Source organism: Epinephelus moara, chromosome 3 (assembly GCF_006386435.1).
Source record: "Epinephelus moara isolate mb chromosome 3, YSFRI_EMoa_1.0, whole genome shotgun sequence".
Classification (NCBI taxonomy): domain Eukaryota; kingdom Metazoa; phylum Chordata; class Actinopteri; order Perciformes; family Serranidae; genus Epinephelus; species Epinephelus moara.
Genome location: NC_065508.1, coordinates 22,230,745 through 22,252,413, shown reverse-complemented (window position 1 = coordinate 22,252,413; position 21,669 = coordinate 22,230,745). Strand labels below are relative to the sequence as shown.

General features: G+C 42.7%; 1 protein-coding gene across 1 annotated transcript in view; it reads left to right on the top strand.

Annotated features, from left to right (window-relative positions):
* The window catches only part of spns2 (SPNS lysolipid transporter 2, sphingosine-1-phosphate), a 97,912-nt gene that overhangs the window by 22,884 nt on the left and 53,359 nt on the right, over window positions 1-21,669 (top strand). The window contains exon 3 of the mRNA XM_050036649.1: window positions 4,829-4,894. Coding sequence (XP_049892606.1) covers window positions 4,829-4,894 — 66 coding nt within the window. The remainder of the gene's footprint in view (window positions 1-4,828; window positions 4,895-21,669) is intronic.

Below are 21,669 nucleotides of genomic sequence, written 5' to 3'. Positions count from 1 at the left end.
AGTTCAGCATCACAATAAATTCATGAAAGGGTCCTTAAGTGCCAAAGAAAACATAAACGCAGCTCTGGAGTGTGTTGTTACACATCGCAGGACAAGTTGGTTATAATCTGCACAAACCGGAAACAAACACACCAAAGTGCAGCTGTGTGTTCAACGTCAGAACATTCTGAACATCATGTTCATCATGTTTCCAGTGGTATAAAGGTAAACTAAGGCTTTGTTCGGTGCGCTGTGTGTGTCAGAGGGAGTGGCCTGCAAAGTAGCTGTGACTGTGCTTGTCACCTTAAATGAAGATGGAAATAGCTGGTGTTACTGTTGTGAGCTGTCAGGAAGATCCACATTCCTGCCATGTTTCTTGCTTGGCATCATGTTCAGATGCGCATATAACCCTCGGAGGCCCGAGACTTGAGAAGCTCATTAGCGTTGTACAATTAAACAGCCCAGTCAACAGAGGAAAATATTGACATTGTTCATTTTTTGAAAAAAAATTAAATAAAATACCTTACATTTTGTAAGTTTCACATCAATGTTTCTATGGAGACAAAGTATATGAGCTGACTTTGTCACTGGAAAGTGGAGGAGACGATAAGGGTGAGACACCTGCCAAGCTTCACATCACTGTTTGAGCACAACAAACAACAAAACCAGTTATATTTTAGCAAGTCATCGCAGTTTTTCCAGCAGCTTTTTAGCCACCACCCATGGGTGTTTGTGGTGACCTGTTGCTGTTTTTCCACCACTGTTTTTTACAGAGAGACCACTGCGTTTAATGCCAGGAAAGTGCAATGTAAAGTGATTATTTTTTAACGAGACATCACTGTGTTTCCAGGTGGGCTAATGCCATGAAAAGCATGTTTTTTAATGAGAAATCACTGATCCTGCCAGGATTACACCATGGTTGTTTTTTACTGGGACATTGCTGTTTCCTGCCGGGATAGTGCCACGAAAAGCAGTTGTTCGCCAAAATATGATCTTTTCCTAACTATAACCAAGCGCTTTTTGTGCCTCAACATACCCATAATATTGTTGAAACATTAACTTGTAAGATATTCCCTACATTATTACACACAAATATGTATCCATAGTTTTCAGAAACATGCAATGCCAACATTTTTATTTTTGTAACTGCATTGAATTAAATGCATCTGTGAGGTTGTATTTGCAATGTTGTCGCAGCCGCAGTGGTGTCCCGATATGTAGCAATAATATAAAATGCCCCTTTTTCCAGTGTAAGGTGGTGGTATTTCTGTGTATCTTAGGAACATGTGAGCAGATGCTGCATTGTGAGATGCAGCTGTAGTGAGGATCTTGGTATTACAAAAAAGGCAGCTTGGAGATTTGGAAAGCTGAGCTCCTTTGTGGTCTCTTGACCTTTATCTCGCACAGCATTGCCATGGCAACCAAACTGTGTGCCGCCAGCTTGGATTGTGGTACCTCATCATCGAATACATTGCTAAATCTCTCTGTCGTAGAGAGACATGGTGGTTACATCTCCTTAAAAACATGAATCTCAGGCTGACTAAAGGAATTTAAAAAAAAAAAAAAAAAAAAGGAAAGAGGAGACACAGCTTAAAGGCTGAGGAAGGAGAAATGTAGGAGAGAAGAAGAAAAGACAGAGTTTAATTGCCAAGCATTAAAAGCCCTCATTGAGAGTAGAGATGATAGTTGTGATAGACTGCGACACAAACACAGTGCTGCTGGCTCTCTGTAATCCCTTACAGATTAACACAGTTCATTACACAGCTCATTGCACTTGAATCTAGCGCAATAAACAGTGTTGCTTTGATCTGACATCCACCTCTTATTTAAATGTACGATTAGCTGCTGGAATAACAAATAAATATCATAATAACTTCTCACACAATATTTTTATATGTTTCTAATAGATCTAATCTTATGGGAAGACTTTATCGCACCAGTTTATCTGACATCCGCAGCTGTTCATCTAACATCGTGCCAACCCTACCTTTATTAATTCCCTGTTAATTGTGCGGTAGGTGTAGACGGGTGTGGCTCAGACAAATGCAGACTCTGTCCAGGAGGGACGCTCCACCATCTGGTGTAGGAATCCCCCTCCCAGCAGGCTGTATGGGTGTGTGTGTGTGTATATGTGTGTGTGTGTGTGTGAACTTCTTCCAGGCTAATTAGAGTACAGCCGCAGTTGTACACTACACTGTTAAACACTGTTGTCGCTGTTTGACAGGCTTGACAGGGAGGGGGGCCGAGTCGCTGTCTGCCAAGGCCATGTAGGGATGACAACGTGATGTGTTTCATGATTACATGTGGTTTCAAGTCTGTGTGTGAGTGGAGGGTGGCAGATCAGATCAGCAATCCCCTACCTGCTTTCTTATCTTGAGTCTGTCAAGATATCTGTGGCAGGCAAGTTTGTTTTGTCGACTTATAACATTCAGATCCTTTAGACATCATTGATCGTGAAAGAATGCTGCCATTCAGTGTTCGATATATTTGCACAAAAATATGCACAGTAAATTCACAGTTTTGAATAACACTGTGGCTTTCAGGGAGCCTTATTTTTCGGGGTTGCGTGAATGCGCCCATATACGTTGGTAAGCAAGACACGGGAACTTTACCTGGGTCTTGAGGAGCTGTAGTGTTTATTCATGGACAAGCTGTTTAATTTCTTTTCTCCTTCCATCGCCAAGACGCTTGCTATGATCCACCGTCTCTCAAGCAAACAGTCGCTACGTGCTGGGCTATTCCTCTACACGAAACTGATGCATGAGGTAGCTGCTGAAGTTGAAACATTAATCTATGCGTGGATGTATTGGTTAGAATTTGGTAAACTTCAACTGTAAATCAGATCGAATAATGTTTTATCGAGCAGTTCCAAGCGACCTTCAGACGTGTAGCTCTGTCAAATCATACGCTAACTTTGCTAAACATGTCTTTTCCTTGTCCCTACAATTTTAGCTGCCTCTGACAACAGTTTAATTTGGCAGCTGGCGGGTGCTATTTTCAGACTCTACCTGAGATGCATAAAGATATGATCTGAATTCTTCTGTTATTCACCCTATCTTGGACTGGATGTGATCTGAGAATGCTAGAAATGTAAATTGAGCCTTACCTGCCTTGAGGCTGTTGCTGCATAATTGCCACATTGTGCGCTCCGACTGCCGTGAGAGCTGCTAACGAGAAACACCACATAGTGATGCAGAGGTGATAAAGCAAATCCAAGTATGTGATTTTGGGGAATGCCAATTTAAGAAATTAAGGTTCTCCTCATTTTTGACAGTGTAGGTGAGTGACCTGTTGGTTTCGCTGAAACCGGCTGATAAAACACACCTTTAAGTCTGAAACCAGGCAAAGACTTGTAGCGTTTAAACTGGATTGCCGCCTGTAGTGTGAGAATGTGAGCAGGTGGTTTGACTCACATGACAGGAATCTGACGTATGTCTCAAAGTTCAATCTGCACCTGCCTCTGCATCGCACCGCCTTTAAAGCATTCTGTGTCTCCCCTGTTGACAAATAGACAAGTGATGCCAATGCCAAGGACAGAAGAATCAACATCTATTACAGTATGTTGAGTACAGTTATTTGCCTGCCTGACTGTCATGTTTCTCATCATCCTCCAAGGCAAACTGACAAGGACGTGATGCATGAGTTATTTCTGAAAGTTTCTCAGGTGCACTAGTCTAGAGGTCAGGTTATGTGAGGTCATACTGGCCTACTGGGCTCAGAGGAGACGAGCAGACAGCCAGCTTTTTAAAATGTTAGTCATGCTGCTGTTCCATTTTCATGAGCTGTGTTGCAATCCCCAGGACCAGCCTGCCAGTTTTGCAGAGATTCAGCTAGCACTACCAAGCACACCACGTTGCATCTGGACTGCAGCTTATTCCCTTTCTCTTTTCTTTTCACTTAGAAAATAAGACTTTGAACCTTTCCAAGCCGGTGGTCTCAAGAGGCGCAGAATTCATTTGATGAGACTTGTTGCTTCTTGTTTAAAATTGTATGGTAGTCATAAAGGGATTTCTTTAACCCTAATTAATCACCCTCTGGTCTTCTTCTTCATCTTGATCGTCTGATGTTTATGATGTTTTAAAAAGTTTATGAGATTTCATCTGCATGCTTCACAAGCTGGCATCATCAAACACACAACATTCAGCCGCTCCCTCTGCTACCTTTGGCCACACACCAGGTGCCATTCACTTCGTTAAGGCATTTGAGACATGAACAGCAAGTGAATTTCCTCCATTCCTGCATAACTGCTCTTGAGTTGCAGTAACAGGATTAACTTCAAAGACCTTGCGGTTTCTCACAGTGAAGCGATGTTACGGTGCTGCTGTGTGTCTGTGTGACTGATGACAGTCACCAGAAATATTGACCTCACACAGTCGGTTGTGGTGTCATCTGGTAAAGCCAAAATCAACTCCAGTATCTGCACTGGAGCTGCACCCCAGAGCTGTTTACATGAGCCAGTGGGGAGCTAATGGTGGAGAAAGTGTGTGTGTGTGTTATGGAAGTGTTTTTGTGCATTTTATGGAAGATTTGTTTAGCGACTTAACATTGTTGATATATAACACCCTGCAGTGAAATCTTTGCAATCATTTACTTAAAGTTATCCACTGTGCAGCAGCCAAGAGAGCACTTATCAGGGATATTGCATTGCTCTTCAGGGATGTAAAGTGAATGATAGGCTTTGAGTACTGTCTATCCATTATATCCAACAATATCACGAGCCACAAAAGACGACCATAGAGCCAAAATCAATTTAGCTATAAATCAAACAGAGCTCAGTGCTTCACCTGTGATTATGATTATTATTATGTCTTGAAACCACGTTTATGTTTCCCTCTCCTCCTGTTTACAGGTGTTGTGCAAGACATCCAGCGGCATTACGGAGTGACAGACAGTGGAATCGGCTTGTTGCAAACAGGTAAGTCTCTTTTAATCCTGTAATTGCAGGTGTGAAAAAATGTAGCTCAAACCCGGAACACATTTTCCATGTGATGAAGTCAGGCTCAGACTGGCCATTAGGCAATTCTGGCAAATGCCAGATGGGCCAGACCATCTTGCGGGCTGCAAGGCCACTACCAGTAATGTTGAAAAACCTACCTATACTGTAAGGCAGGTGCAGTGGTACTGGTCATCATCACCTCTCCCGACACCTTCAGTTGGTTCGGTCTGTCATGTAATGTCAGAGGTCAAGTGGGAAAAAGATTAAATCAAGACAGAACGAGTGAAGTATGTGAATGAAGACATAAATTAAATAGATAAAGGAGCTAAATAACAAAAAGGAGGAGCAGAAAAGGTCAGAGACAAAAAGAAAAAGTGTTATTGTGTAACTCTGATATTTTGGTGTTAGCTAAACTGGGTGGAGCAATGAAAGGCAGAGGCTCTGACCCCGAGTCCCAGTTAACAGCAACAATCCTCTTGTCACACATAAACAATAAAAGGGGTTTTACTTTGGTAGATATATTGGCAGCCCAATTTACAGGAAGTAATGGTAAACATTGTGGAGTTGATTTACACAATCAACCCACTAATGATTCACTTATACCTCTAATCTTTCTCCTGAAAATGCTCTTATCATAGGATTTAAATATAAACCAATAAAAACTGGCTCAACTTTGTTGCCCTTTGCACCTTGCTTTAAAATGCGCCTCATGTCCAGATTGTATCTTGATATGTTTTGACCTGATTATATTTACACTTGGTATTAATATGTGTCTCCAGTGTGCACATTGAGATCCATCCAGCTCAAACAATCAAATGGTTGTAGTCGTTTGCCACTATTTGCGTAGCCATTGACTCATAAATATCTTGGCTGCAAAATGAACTGCCAAGATTCACTGGTATATTTTTGTCAGACCAAATTAAAAGCAGACACTTGGTCTTGTCTTGACTCTGGCTCATAACCCCCGCAGCCCTCGCAGTCCAAACAGGCCCTCTGCCTGTCAACAACTATTACTTTAAGAAAAAGAAAAAGGTTTTATTAATCTTATATATAATAATATAATTGCTCTAGGTGCACATCGTGATATTGTCTGCATTTTCAGAGACAATATGCACATAAAACATCTTTGCAATACGCATCAGAGTACAGTGTTACCGTGCTCCCTGACAGCTTTAGCATCGGATGAGGGTGAGCCGCTGCTACCTCGCTGGTTTGGAACAGTTGCACGATTACGCATTTCCCATATTGTCGTTGTATGTGGGATAAAAGCACATTTCCATTTACACTTGTGTTTAATGTGGTCACAATGTGTCCCGGGCAACTTACAGGGGTTTGGCCGATCCAATCACAACCCAACAGCTGTGCATTTTGGGTGCATTTACAGTTGTAGTTTCATGTGGTCAACCACTTTCCGACTGCGAACCCAAAATGTATAATAATGCAAGGTGTAAAGGGGGTCTAATATTCGTTGATCTTTTTTACATTTTACATTTACTATAATATCTGTATAATGTGTTTGCAAAGCCAAAACAGACACAGATTCTTGTTGGTCACACTCTTTTAAATTACAAGATATAACACTACCTCATTTTAAACAGAAAAGGTGTAGAATTTATTTGCATGTGCATTGATTGAAGAGTATCTGAATGTGAGTGTTTGCACATTTTTTCATTCTAAATGTTTATAAATTAAAGCTGGTTATCTTTACTCAGCAGTGCTGTATCACAGGCTTAATTGAGGGAGTGATATTTCCTCACAGCAGCAGCAGCAGAAAGGAAAACATCGTCAGGAGCCAGGCAGGCTGTTCTCCTGAGAGCCTGCATGTATGCACCCGGTGCGTCTGAGGACTCTGGCCTAGGGCAGGGTTTCCTGTTCCACTCTAGACCCCAATGAATTCACCTTTTAGGGAGATACCTTGTGCGGCCCTCTCATTGGAGGACAGGACCCAGTCTTGTCTCTGTGTGCCCTCAAACTCATTCAAACACCAACAAACTTGCACACAAAGTGCCATTGAGGGCAAGCAGGCAGGTTTTGAGTTTGAGAGGGGGGAATAATACAGCCCAGTGTTTTCCTCCTGCGCTTGATGTTCTTAGACTAACTTTAGGTGAGCTGAATGGCGTGGTGAGGACAGAAATATCCAGCGGGAAAAAATCAGTGTTCTGTTGGCGTTTTTAGTGAATAAGCCATTTCATCAATTCCAGATCTCATTTCCACCCAGTTTGACTGTAGCATGAGGAATCCATATTTCACTTTTCCTATTGGAAACTCCTTCTTCTTTACACTTTTCTCTCTCCTTCATCTCCTTCTTCATGTTTTTGTCGATTTTTTTTTTTTAAGCAAAGATGAAATAGTCTGGTGTTTCAAAGCAACTTTTTCATATGATGCCTGTGCAGACTGCTAATGGTGCTGATGTGCAGAATCAAACACGCTTCATTAGTTTTTCACCATGAGATTTGTATGAAATCTTAAAACAGGAAACTGTGAAGGGTGTTTGACTCCTAATTTTGTTTGCATTGGCTCATTATTTGGGTTATGCACACTACCGCACCGGCACAGACTCACACACATTTAAACACACACACAGTGTGTTAGTAGAGAAGCATGTGTAGCACGCAGCTGGCCAGGCTAAAAGCAGGGCTGCTGTGTGTTTGGTTTGCCTGGCCTGTCCCGGCCTGTTATGGTTCAGACTCCGCTTGGCCCCTGATCCCCAGGCGACCTCTTTCTCACACTGGCCTGAGGAATGCTGGGTGTCCGGGCCTCGAGCTGTGAGAGCGGGTAGGCCCAGACAACGAGCCTAGGTGTGAAGAAGAGGTTAAGAGGTTGACGTAATCAGGGAGCTGGAAGGCAGAGTCTCAGTGTGTGCATGTATTTGTTTACAGTATGCACATACCTTCCAGTTTCGCCCACCCCCCACTTCCGTGTCCAGAGGGAACAATCCCTGCCTCTGTGAGCACCTGCAGGCCAGGCTGACTCTGCCTTCCCCGCTCCCTCTGTCCTGGCAGCTCACGTCCACCTGGGAAAGCAAACTGCCAACGTAGGTGTTTTACAGGCGGTGGGTGTTGCGTGCGCTGAGGCTTTCTCTCTTTCTCTGCTGCCAGGTCACCCTCACACTGTTAAAAAACACTAACCACACACTGCAGGATCCAAGTCGTAGAACAAACACACGGCTGAGTCAGAACCACTTTATGAACTCTGTTCTGGTTCAGATTGAGCAAAGGATAGCTTTGACCCTTTTCTTTGGCTCCTGATCAGAACTACTGGAATGAAAAATTTCCCATATCTAGAAGTTACTGACAAGCTGTTTGCTTCTGGGAAACACTAGCCTGGCCGTGCACTAGAGGAGCAACTTAGACCTGCAGCAGTGTTTCCATTTTGATTGTTGCACTCCCAAAAATGTCGATATTTTGTCTCTTTTTCGACACTTATTGTTATTTTCCAAGAGCAAGCCCACAATCTGTGAGTGGCATTAGATAATTGTAGTGGTTTCCAGTGAAGTGAAGTAATGAAGTGTTATTTTTCACTTTGCTATTATCCACAAAAGAAATATGCCTCTCCCTAGCTTGTTTGAAGATACTGATACTCATTTAAAGGTCCAGCGGTTTAGGGGGAGGTGAAATGTCATCTGGTTAGAATTCCTACTGTGTTCATTGTTCAGGAAGTTTTTACTGGTAGCCGAATTACCCGCAGAGGTCTCTTCCTCCAAAACAAACAAACCAGGTGATTAAAACCAGTAAAAACACCGACTAAAGAAGTTTCACATTAGAAATCAGCGTTTCTCAAATGCATGTCGGAGGTGCTAGCCCAACACCTGCTAATGTGTGCTCAGCTTTTTTCTCTGATGACTTCCAGACGTTCAGAAGGTTTCTGCTTTTTAATTCAGGAGCTGAATTATCTGCAGAGATCTCTTCCCCTCCAAGAAAATAAAAAGTAGAAAGATCACACCTCCATTCTCAGGAAAGAAACATAGGTCTTGAGACTGAATGTCCTGGTAAGATGAATACTTTCTGCAGTGCGGTGGGTGTGAACTGGTGTTTTCATGCTAAAGGACAACGCACGGAAAATACCCTGTGGTGAGCTCAGCCTCCGCAGCACCAGCTATTTCTGTTATTTGGCAACTCCAACCCTTGCAAAAGCAGCTTACACAACACAAATTGACATAAGGTATGTGCTCACTTCTATTGTGCATGTGTGTGTGTGCACGTGTGTCATCATTGCCTGAGGAGGCGAGGTCTCAGCTCTCTGTGTAAGAGGATGAGGTGTTATAGCTGTCAGTCAGGTTGGGGTTAAAGGCGTTGAGCCTGGAGCTCTCCGGCCCGTCCGTCAGCATGCCGACATGGTTCTCACCTGAGCTCAGCAGACCTGTCAGAGCACCAGAGTTCTGCTCTCTCGCTGGAAATGACAGGCCTTCGTGCTAATGGCCCCCGAGCAGCAGCTAAGTGAGTGACGCTCACACACAGCTGTGAACAGGACCAGTCCCGAGGGTACAGAGGGCACCAAGGTTAATGGAAGAGAGTAAGAGGAGAGGGGGTTCACCTAGATGGTATTACCTTTGGTTGGGGGGAGTTTTGAGCACTTTTGTTAACCAGAAGGAGAAATCTGAGAGATGGCTTTCTCCTCCTGTTAACGTGCTATCATTATTGTTCTGAAGTGCTCTGAGGCAAGTCAGAAAAAAAAACTCTTAATGGGTTGAATTATCCCTTACAATGGGAGCTTGCGTAGTAATTATCCGCCGCTGGTTCAGCATGGAAGCAGAGTTATTGGGGTCAGTCCAGCTGGATGTACAGTGGGGCGGCAGCTTAATAAGGAGCCGGCGCTCAAAACAGCTCGCAGACTGTCTGTGCCCTGTTCTGTGTGTGGCTGCCCACCTTGTCTGAAACATGACACCAGCACACACACCAGCTGACACTACCCCAGCCTTAACATGGTGTCAGTCTGCCATTCAGCCAGTATGTGAGCTGTCAGGAATGAGGCCACAGGTGCTGTGTAGGACTTCAGGCTTGAGCTCTGCTAACACGTCAGACTTAGGCCCAATCCCATTTCATATTTTTACCCCAATCCCTTGTTTTAAGTGCCACCTTGCCTCTCAGAACGGAGTTACAGTGGTTGAAATCGTCGCCGCACTTCGTCCTCTATCCCAATAAGAGTCGGGACACCCTATCCCCAGACGTAACCGTGCAAAACAGCGGGGTAAGGGCTAAGTGGTAGGGGCAAAGGGTGCATTGGGGTTGGGCCTTATACTGCATGCAAGAGGCCTCATGCCTAAACCGCAAGAAGTCAACACTGTACTTAGTGGCAGTCAGGTTATTCATCCTGTGCTGTAGCTGTGGCAACTTGTTATTTACTGGGTCTGAGGTGTGTGGCTAGTTGTGTAGGTTATGGTCAGTGTCAATAAAAATGTCTACTGTTGAATGAAGGCATCTGATTTCCTCTTACACAGAGGGAAGTTGTGCTATCAGTGCTTGATCAGCTGTTTTGGCCACTCACAGCTGCTCCTATTTTGTCTCTTGCCCTCGTTGGTATCCCTCGGTACCTCCTCTCTCTCTCTCTCTCTCTCTCTCTCGCTCTCTCTCTCTCTCTCTCTCTCTCTCTCTCTCTCTCTCTCTCTCTATCAGCAGTTTGGCAGCTGTTGTTGCCTTGTTGTCACTCCCACTGGCACCTTATAGGAGTTAGCGGAGACGGAGGGATGAAGGGAAATGGAGGGAGAAGAAAGAGCCACCTGTGACTTCCTCTCTCTGGTCATGCATGGTGGCAAGGTTTAATCTTCTCCACTATTGATTCCCAAAGCCAAATAATTGCACTGCGATGGTGTTCGGCGGCCTCTCTCCTGCTGAGACCAGAATAGAACGATGACCTGATGTTGCGTCGACATCACAGCAAGCGCGTGTGTGTATGTGTGTGTCTCCATCTCAGGCTGTTTTTATAGGCCATGTCTCGGAGGAGGGCAGCTGTTGGGCGATGATTGGCACCCCGCTCCCCCTCTCCTTCCCCCTCGCTTCCTGTCAGCGAACCAACAGCACTGCCCATGAGTGACTGCCAATCCAATCAGGATTTTAAGGCCAATTTAACAAGCACGCTGTCAACCCTGCTTCATGTAAATGTCCTGTCAGATCTCTGATCCCCTTATTTTTAAGCACCACAGAAACTGCACAAACAGTGGGGAGGTGGGGGTGTTGTTGTAGAGTCACAGATTTGAAAATAGGCCTGTTATTTCTTCATCTTTTTTGGTCATCATGGGAGTGTAGGAGCGTTTCTCCTAACAAGATTTTGGGTGATATTTTCTCCAGCTTCTCAAAAAACAAGGCTGAACACCAATCAATTTCCTGACGCCACAGGAGACTGCTCCACTCTGACATCACGACTGACATCAACAGATCAATTAGAAACACACACACACAGACACACACACACACACACACACACACACACACACCTCCTACTCAAACATACATGCCCTAGTAAGTCAAGGTCAAAGATAGGTCTGCTTCTTGCTCATCTGGTCTGTTTTTATGCCTCTGCACTGAGACAGCTGTGACCTGAGGCATGTTTTCAGGTTGTCCTTCCGTCTGTCCCATTCTCATGAACGAAATATCTCAAGAACGCCTTGAGAGAATTTCTTCAAATTTGGCACAAACATCCACTTGGACTCAAAGATGAACTAATTACAATTTAGCGATCAAAGGTCAAGGTCACCGTGACCTTGTGTTCATCTCATTCTTGTGAATGCAATTTCTCAAAAATGCCTTAAGGGAATTTTCTCGATTCTGGCACAAACATCCACTTGAACTCAAGAAGGAACCAAACAGAATTTGGTGATCAAAGGTCAAGGTCACTGTGACCGCACAAAAGATGTTTTTGGCCATAACGCAAGAACTCAATTCTGACAAAATTTCAATTGGTGATCAAAGGTCAAAGTCACTATGACCTCATCCATGTTATTCTCATGAAAGCGATATCTCAATAAGGCTAAGAGAATTTCCTCAAATTCGGCACAAACATCCACTTGAACTCAAAGATGAATTAACTACAATTTAGTGATCAAAGGTCAAGTTCACCTTGCATTTTTTTGACAGTCACTCAAGAATTCACACGCTAATTATGCAAAATTTCACACAAATGTCTGATAGGATAAAATGATGAAGTGATGTCATTATATATCCAACACGTCAAAGGTCAACTTCACTGTGACATCATAATGTTCTGCAAAAACGCTTTCCTGCCATTATTTAACGTCATATCTCAGGAACAGAAGGGGAGACATTTGGTCAGATGAATTTTTGACACTAATCTTGGGTGTCCATCTTGAAACTGCGCTGATTGTAGAGATCCTCTGTGCTACAGGAGGGATGGATGCATGTGAAGCATCCATATTTTCACAGATATGGATGTGAACTGTAAGAGAAACTTGACTGGTTCACAGAGGCACACAACAGCAAGACAGTAATTCTAGGTTCATCATTAGAGGAGCGTGTGGATATGTAAGTAAATTGTTCCTGTATGTGTGTGTCAGCCTTAGTTTTCATATCCCATTAGTCCCAGTAACAAGCGTAGCACACAAGAACACAAACACAGACAAGCAGGGTCCTCTGTCATTTCAGCTGAAGCTTGTCATTAAGCTGGCTGCTCCTGTAGTTACAGCAGGAAAGAAAAACTCCTCACCCTCTCCGCTGGATCTCAGCTCAGTGCCATGTCACCAGCCACAGGAAAGTGTCCCTGGGAAAAAATAACTACATGTTTTTATTAATGCTGCAGCCTGGATCGCAGTCTGGAACTTAACTTAATTTAAATCTCACTACTAGTTCTTGTTTTGAGTACAGAAGCAAGCACCTCCCTCCTTTATTCTTACCATATGTGTTTGCTTACAATACACGCTGGTAATGTGCAAAAGATGATGTTCCAGTGCACATTTGCCAGCCAGCCTGGTATATGTAGCAGCGTGTAATTCTCCCCAGCTGCAGCTCTCACACTGAGCAGGTAGCGCAGCTGCAGTGACAAGCTATCAGCTCTCAAAGTAGCTGCAAGATTGAATTAAAGAAAAGGGGTTTAAGCTGGCATTAGGTAGCACTCGATGGCAGCTTCTGCAGGAATTAGCTGCTGAGTTTGACAGAAGAGTGCTGCACGGGTATTTCCCAAGCTGCATGTGGCATTTATCAAACAGTGTTGGTAATCCAACACGGGTGAAGTCTGAACGGAGAGGAGAATTAGCGGTGATCAGAAATGTGAGGAATGCAGCAATGTTCGGGGCGCTACGTAAAGGGGAATCCAGGAGGCAGAGATGTGATGTATGAGAATGTCTGAGTTAAGACGTGTTGGTCGGCTTTGGTGTCCAAGTCAGACTAAAGTTATGTGTCACACCCTCCACAGGCAGCCCCATTAATCATTAGAGGAAGAAGAAACAAAGGGGCCACTCCCACCGGTACTGAACACCTGATAGCAAACACAACACACGGTTGCCACAGTGCACTGGTCACTGTTGACTGGTTGGGATTAAATGGCGATAACTGTTTCCCTATTCTGCACTCTGTTTCATCTCTTTGCAACTTTTTTCATCAGTAGCAAGATAATAAAATATATGTAACTACCCAACCTTTGTAGTGATGAATATTGATTTTCTCTCATTCTCATTCCATGTGAATATCACAGCGAGCAGGCAGAGACAAGAGTAAATTACTCTGCTCCATATGGATACACACTGGCCTTTTATGAGACCCAGAACTCCAGTAAACAGTATTAGATTTAGAGCCGTGTTAAACAGAATACACCAGAGACAGCGAAAAAACCTCCAGGCTGCACTCTCTTAAACAAATACATGCTGTTAAGCGTCCACAGCAGCTTACCATCCAATTTCAACCTCTTTATTATCAGAATTGGCCTTTTGCATTATAGCAATTATCAAATGTAATACCATACTGAATGTGAGTTATCAAAAATAGCAGAGGTGGGACCAAGTCATTGTTTTGGAAGTCACAAGTGAGTCTCAAATCGAGTCCAAAACAAATAATAATGGGCTCTTAACCAAATGTAATGCCATTTTAACAACACAGTAATACTTAATTAATTAACTTAATTATAAAAAAGAGTTGTTTCATAGCATATAGCACAATTAATCTGTATTGCAACAGAATAAATTGTATGTGTTTCTGTCCTGTCTTGCTGTATCTATCTCATCCAGTATTGGAAAAATGTCAGTAGTTATTTGTCCTTTAGCTGTGAGACACCTGGTGATGCTGCTGGGTTGAAGTGTGGGGGAACCTGTTTCATCTTCCCTTCCCAAATTGGCTCGGGGGAAGGTATCAAGTATTTTTAAGTCAAAAGGCTCAAGTCGAAGTGAAGTCACTGGTGGTGTTAGAGTCCAAGTCAAGTTGTGAGTCTTTATTGATTTTGTCAAGTGGAGTCAAAAGACATCAAATTCGTGACTCATGTGACTCGAGTAAACACCTCTGCTAAACAGAATTTTAAGGATCTAAAACATTACATAAATTGCACATGAAATAAGTTTCTATTTACGGAGTTTAGGGAGTATTTTAAGTGTCTCTTCCTTCCCAGAAACAATGAGGATTCCTCTACCTGTTCATCAGAAATTCATAAAGTGTTGCCTCACATGTCTCAGAGGAAAACCTCAGGTACTTTTCCATGTGTGCAAAAACGTGCACCATCAGCTGAGGAATCAAAACACTTGTGGCTGTTTCATCTTCTCACCTGTTTCATCTTCTCTTCCCAAATTGGCTTGGAGGAAGGTATCAAGCATTTTCAAGTCAAATTGCTCAAGTGAAAGTGAAGTCTCAAGTCACCGGTGTTAACGTCCAAGTCAAGTCGTGAGCCTTTTTTGATTTGTCAAGTCGAGTCAAAAGTCATCAAATTTGTGACTCGAGTCTGACCTGAATCCTAGTCATGTGACTCAGGTCAACACCTCTGCTAAATAGAATTTTAAGATCTAATAACATTATATAAATTGCACATGAAATAAGTTTCCATTCAGGGAGTTTAGGGAGTTTTTTTTTAACTGTCTCTTCCTTCCTAGAAATAATGAGGATTCCTCTGCCTGTTCATTAGAAATTCATAAAATGTTTCCTCACATGTCCCAGAGGAAAACTTCAGGTACTTTTCCATGTGTACCATCAGCTGAGGAATCGCAACACTTGTGGCTTCTGTAGAGACAGCAGGCTTTATTACCACAAGTGCTTAAAAGTTTCTCATTTAGAATTAGCGCTTTCATTATGAAACGTTCACCCTGTTGAGAAGAAGCTCAAACAGAATCTTGTTTTGCCACAGATTTAGTGGGCGGTGTTGTCAGAGATGTGTCAGCCAGCAGCTCATGCCAAATACACAGTAGTGGCAATCCAATATTACAGACACGTTCATTCATTCGGTGTCTCCTGATCAGTCGTCTCTATAGCTGTGCCCCTGCATCTCTGCTGTCTGCCGCAGAGTGGAAATTTTATGTAACAGACTATATGGTATTATGTTCCTTTACTGAGAAGGGTTACATATGGCTGGAGTGCCTGACATTCTGTGTGCGATGAGAGCCTTGACAGTTGTGTATAGGGTTACCTGTTGTATTTTACACAACACTGACAGTGCCTTTTACACAGTGTTTGAACTGTTAACATTAAGGGTAATAATAAGTGTGGTTCTCACATTGTATTTAAACTACAAATGTATTTTATTATTGTATCACCAGCAGAAAAATCTCATCTATATTTGGACTGAATGGCTCTCCCCTTCGGCACGCTGTATTGCTTACAATTAATATCAAGCCGTTTGAGGCAATAACTTGTGCAATTGACTTTTTTGTTGCAAAGTAATATCAATAACTCACACAAAGCAATATAAAATTGATGATTTAATCTGTATGATAATAGAGATAATATTGGCCCAGACTTTCTTGGACAGAGCCATTATGAAAGTGAAGACAGAGTTACAAAGCTGTTTTTACTGACTGATATCACTCATGACGCCTCCAGTTGCACTGAGCAGATAACTCTGTAATGACAAAAGGGGCAGAGGCACAAAAGACCGAAGAGGGAAATTGTATTTATGCAAGCGGTGTGTTTGCGAAGTGCTGAACGCTGACACCTAGACACACACCTCGTCTACAGTGAACAGGTCAAAGTGACACTTGGCGGGGCTGTAAATGGCACCGAATGACAACGCCTAGCCTGCAGACATGTGCAGACCTGCCGATAGGATGTGCTTCTCCTGTTCCTCTAATTCTGTCTCTGGCAGCTGAGGGACGTTGAGATTCCTTGAACTGCTGTCCCTCTGTTAGACTGTCTGTCCTGGCTGTCAGGTTTCACAGTGGCAGGGATGAAAGAGCCTTCAGCAACGGTGGGAAATACCCATATCACAAGCCAAAACAAAAACAATTTAAGATGACAGGAAAGCAGGAATTGACAGGGATTCCCAATTGATTCGATCTGCCTGCAGGGAGGTAGAAAGTCATACACAGTAGGAAAACAGTGGAGGATGCCACCGTGATGTCACCCATTAATTTGTGGTCTACATTTTGAAGCTTCAAGTTTGTATTTTGGCCATTGCCATCTTGGACTTTGGAGCCAGAAGTGACCATATTTAGTTGAGAGGGTTGCGCTAACCGTAACGCTAGCTTCTAGCTTGATTAGCATGGTGAAATTACAGCAGGCCCCCGGGAACACCACTTAGCTTTGCTTTCCATTTTTTCCAGTGGGCACTCGCGGTATTGCAGCAAGAAAATCCCTTGTGGCCCAAAGAGCAATTTTCCCTGTAGACCACATTAGGCAGGAGAAGAAACACTAATGTGCATATTTAGTGGGCCGCATACCGCTGAAGTAAAACCAGAAGTTCGAGACAGTTTTTGATGTTAGCGCCAGGCAAGCACCTACCTGTATCTAGCTATTATTATACATCTGTGAATCACTGTCTGTGATAATGCTAATGGGAATTTTCGTCAGCATAAAACAGGCTTAAAAGCATTAAAACAAAATTTACCTACCGTAAAGAACTAAACATTCAACTTCTTAGAGGGTCTTTTAGTTAAATCTAACACTGGACCAGACTTTTTTTTAGGGGACCAAGACGTTACAATTAATTTTCATGAACTGAAAACAATTAAATGAACTGTACTCTATGAATCTGGGGCTATGTCATGGTTATACCAGGCTACCTTACCAACATTGTTGCCGTGGTAGCTAGCAACTTGTTAACAGATAGCACCCAACTGTAACTCAAAACAGTCACGTCTTGTAATTAAGCATAACTTTAAGCCTTAATCTAATTTAAACAGGTGAGTTATAAAAATTTCACCATCCTACAGTTATAATGAATGTTAGAATTAGCTATAGAGACCAACACCGTTTTTTGTATTAGGCTGTTAACATGTTTATTTCTGCTGTAAAGTTGTGCATGTTAACATGGGGGTTTAAGGGGATTGACTCACTCCTGGAGCCAGCCTCAAGTGGCCATTAGAGGAACTGCAGTTTTTGGCACTCTTGCGCTTCATTTTTCAGCCACGGAGGTTGCCACTTGTATAGAGCACAATAATGATGTCATTTATTACCAGATGTTATTACCTTGCATCCCGTGCTGGTAACAAATAGTCTTGAATGTTAAATTTTTTCCCCTCTGTTGAACCTTTAGTGGTTTTTCATTTTCATTTGTCCCTGAAATCCTCTATTTTGCATTCTGCTACTGCAGCACCAAGTATCTCTGTGCCATTGGATTTCTATATTAAACATAAAAGGATTTTATTTTCTAGCAGGAGCACTTGAATCTGTGACAAATTATATTTACTTCAAAAGTCTAATCTCAGAGGTAGCAGCTTAAAGGGAGCAGCAGAATACTTTCTGAGTCTATCTGCAAGGGGATTAAGGTGCCTTTCATTTTCGGTTTTTCAATCACTGTCAGTCACCTTAATGTGAATTATTCCATATACAAGTCTCTCAATACCTTTTTGTTTAAAAAAAAAAAAAAAAAAAAGGATCAAATGAGCTGCTGATATCCCACGGCCGGATGTAGAGCCTCACAGGTGCTCTCTTCAGGGGGAACTCGTGTTTCATAGGGAAATGTATCTGTACAGGCTCCGTGAATATCAATCACACACACACACTCATGCACACACTAAATATACGTGCATCTCCTCCTGAGGCTCTATTCACAGAGGCATTGATTCATAGGGTGGTGAGTCATCCCAGGAGGTATTGTTCTGCTGGCCAATCAAAGCGAGAGCTGGACGTCCGGTGTTTCTCGTCTACCTCTGTGTGTGGCAGGAGGAAAGTGTGTGTGTGTTTAGGGGGGTCTGCCAGTGGGGGTGCCGCTTGCTCTGTTGTATTCAGCTTTTGAGTTACATTCAGTGTCATTACCCGCTTCTGGGAGGCTCCACTGCACCATATTTATGTGCTCTGTTGCTGTGTCTTAATACTTGCGAGTTATTTTCCCGTAAAATGTCTCATAAAAAGAAAATGAAACAAAATCCAACATCAGACCGAACTGAACCATGAAGACGAAGCATAATTAGACCAATTTAAATTACTTTTAGAGTATAATGCTTCAGTGATGAAAGGTTTTGGTACCAATGCACCATGAGACTAATGATAAAAGGTAATGAATGATGATGGTGGTGATAATAAAGGATGATAAATGATTAAGCCAGGATTCAGTGACATTTACTGATCATAACTTAAAAGTAGCAGTGAGAGTGCCTTCAGTTTTTATGTCCCTGTACTGTAAAACTCACCAGCCCTTTTTACATTGAGATCTCGCAACACGGCCACAATGAAGACCCTTCATTATGGCGCCTTTTCCTTGTCACACGCAAACAAACAATGCAGGCATAATGCCGCCCTGGTTTGTGATTTTAGACAGCATGCCAGCGTTCTGAAAGCAAAAGAGGCCTGGTGGGTGTGACTTGTAACAACGTCGGCCTCTAGTGTGACATATAACATAAGCATTGAGCAGCACCTGATGAACAATAACAATGGTATAACATGGCAACATCTCGCCCTCTGCTTGGAGGGTAAGGAGCTCCCGGACCTCATTGTCAGACTGTTGCTAGCTGATTTTATCTCCCAACGGTGGGTCGCACACATTACATATTGTCAAAACTTCACACCCGTCTTGTCCATGGTCTCGGTTACCTCCACTGCCGCCTTAAAGGCGAGACGACTGTCCCCCCGTTCTGGGATCATGCCTTTCATACAGAACCGTGCGACGGAATAACCATGCAACGTTCCCTCTTTTAACAGGCTGTCTGACAGAGACTTATGATGGTGGCGTTTCTAAAGAAAAATTGGCGTGTAACACAACAGCTTTTGGCGCCTTTCAAAATATCCAAGGTCACAGTACAAAGCAATGGCATAACATCTTAATAACAACAATTTACTGTCCCTGTTATATGGTAGTTGATCTCCTCCTCAAGATGCTACTGGACCTCATTGTCTCCCCTATTTGTGGACATTTTCAGCTGCTGTTCTTCTTTGAGTTAGCTGCTAACTGCTTTTAGCTGCCTTTTAAATCTCCCAGTGGTGGGTCACACATATGACACACCATCAAAACATGACACCCATCCCTCTCTGCTCGCTGTCCCTTTTACACAGAGGTCAAAAGACCTGTTACTACCTCCGCTGTTGGCTTGAAGGCAGCTTTTTTAAATTTATTTTTACTTTTATGATGTTACAATGTTGTTACAGTATCCACTGCATGTTTTTCTGAAAGGTTGTTGTTTATCCTCATGAGAAAGAGGTAACCAGCGGACACATACAGCATGATTCACCTGTGTCTGACATCCCACTGACATCTCAGTAATGCCAAACTTATGACTCCAGTGTCTCCAGAATACCTGTAATTGTGTCTGCTTTTAGACTTCTCGCACGGTCATTGTCCTCTCGTGGAATGTACTAAGACGATGGTAATTGATGTAATTTGCTCGCTGAGAGACTGTGAGAAATATGCACAGCATCTTATGTGGAATTTGAAGAACATCAGAACCGGTTTTGACTCTCACACCTGATGCACATAGAAGACCAACATTAGAATTCATCGTATTCTTTGTGGCAATTTTTGAGTTTTTTCAGTGGATTGCTTTTATATATTCTGTCAGAAGTACACAGAGAGTTCAGGAGACTTTTTTGCTCTGGCTACAAAGAGAATGAAATAGTTAGGATGGAATAATGATTAATTCATCTCTTCTATGGATGCTTTAAAATACAAAACCACCTCCACCAGGCTGGCCTCAAAGGGGTCCCTGCAGTCAGATGAGGCGACATTAATAAATGACCTTACTTGTTCAAACAGCTCAGTAAGGTTACCGGGAATAGTCTCCATATTCACTGCATGGCTTTGTGCAGCATTGTAATGAGTATACATAATAATGAAGTCACAATGTCCTTGCCATTAATTAACCGCACAACTTGTTTTCTTAACTTGTGCTGATGGTGTGGAATTGACAATTCCTCCCAGCACTAAGAGGAGGGAGTTATGAGATAAACAATGGTTTTAAAAGAAAAGAAATCCGTGTTTGTTGAGCTAATAGCAGGGAATGTGTTACATAAGCCCAAAAATAAAGGCATGATGCCAGGCAGAGCTGACACTGTGGGGCTTGTTTAAGTTCCAGTCTACGGTTGAGTCACTTCCCTCAGAAAAAGATCACTATCATGATTACAGCAGTGAAAACTGTAATTATCAGAATTAATGCCTTCAGGAATATGTCCCGCCTTATTATAAAAAAAAGGTTTGTTTTATCTGCAGCACTGAAAAATCACATTATCAGTGCATTTATTGTGTTGTGTTCTCCACTTTCACAAATGGATCTCATCTAATTTGTGTCAAATGTTAAATTCTTAGATGCAAACAGAGGTGTTTTACATAATTTGGAGCTCAGTAATAAAAGGAAATTCTGCCTCCACTACATTGAAAATGCAGCTTGAGTCAGCCACTGTCTGGAAAAGTAGTCAAAGCTGACCATTGTTCTATAAAAGAGGTTACGACAACTTTTCCTTCCCTTTGACCTTCAGTGTAAACATCCACAGAGTATGTCTGCTCCTCACTGTAAGGGCTTTCCTGCTGCGTATTTGTTACATATGCACTTTATTTATGAGAGATTGCCATCTGTGGCTGTTAGCCAGGGCTTATCTCTGATGGCACTGTGGAGATCACACAGACATGTGGACTTGTGGTGTTCCACTGCATAAACAAGAATAAACAAAAAGACAATGGTGGTCAGCGGAGGAATGTGACTTGTTAGCACGGGCAACATTTTATGCATGTTTCATATTGAGGAGCTGTTTACTGTATGTCAATCAAACCTTTCTTTTCATTTCACTTCTAGGGAACTGCGTGTTAAACAAAGATGTGTCAGACTGCAGAATTAGAAGTATCCTCTGCAGAATGAGTTAGGAATGATTAAGCTTTACCTATCCTACGTGCACTGAGAGTTTTGGGTGTGACCTGGCATCTGTAAAGAATTATTGTTAGTCATGGTTTGTTTGTCCTTTCTACGGTGTGTTGAAACAGACTGAACACTTGTATGTTCTTTTCACTGAGTCTATTCTTTCTAATGAAGCCAAACATATCTTCTGCACTGCCCAACCTTTTGCACGCACAGGCCAGTCACCAGAGTAAATGTTGGTATTGCAAGAATACATATCATATTAACATCTCTAACGTGATCTAATATATGAGCTGACTTTGTCGTCTGGAGGTGGAGGGGATAGTGTGACACATAGGTGAATCGCCTGCCAAGCTGCAGACCATTCCTTGAAAACCAACAAACACCAAAACTGGTT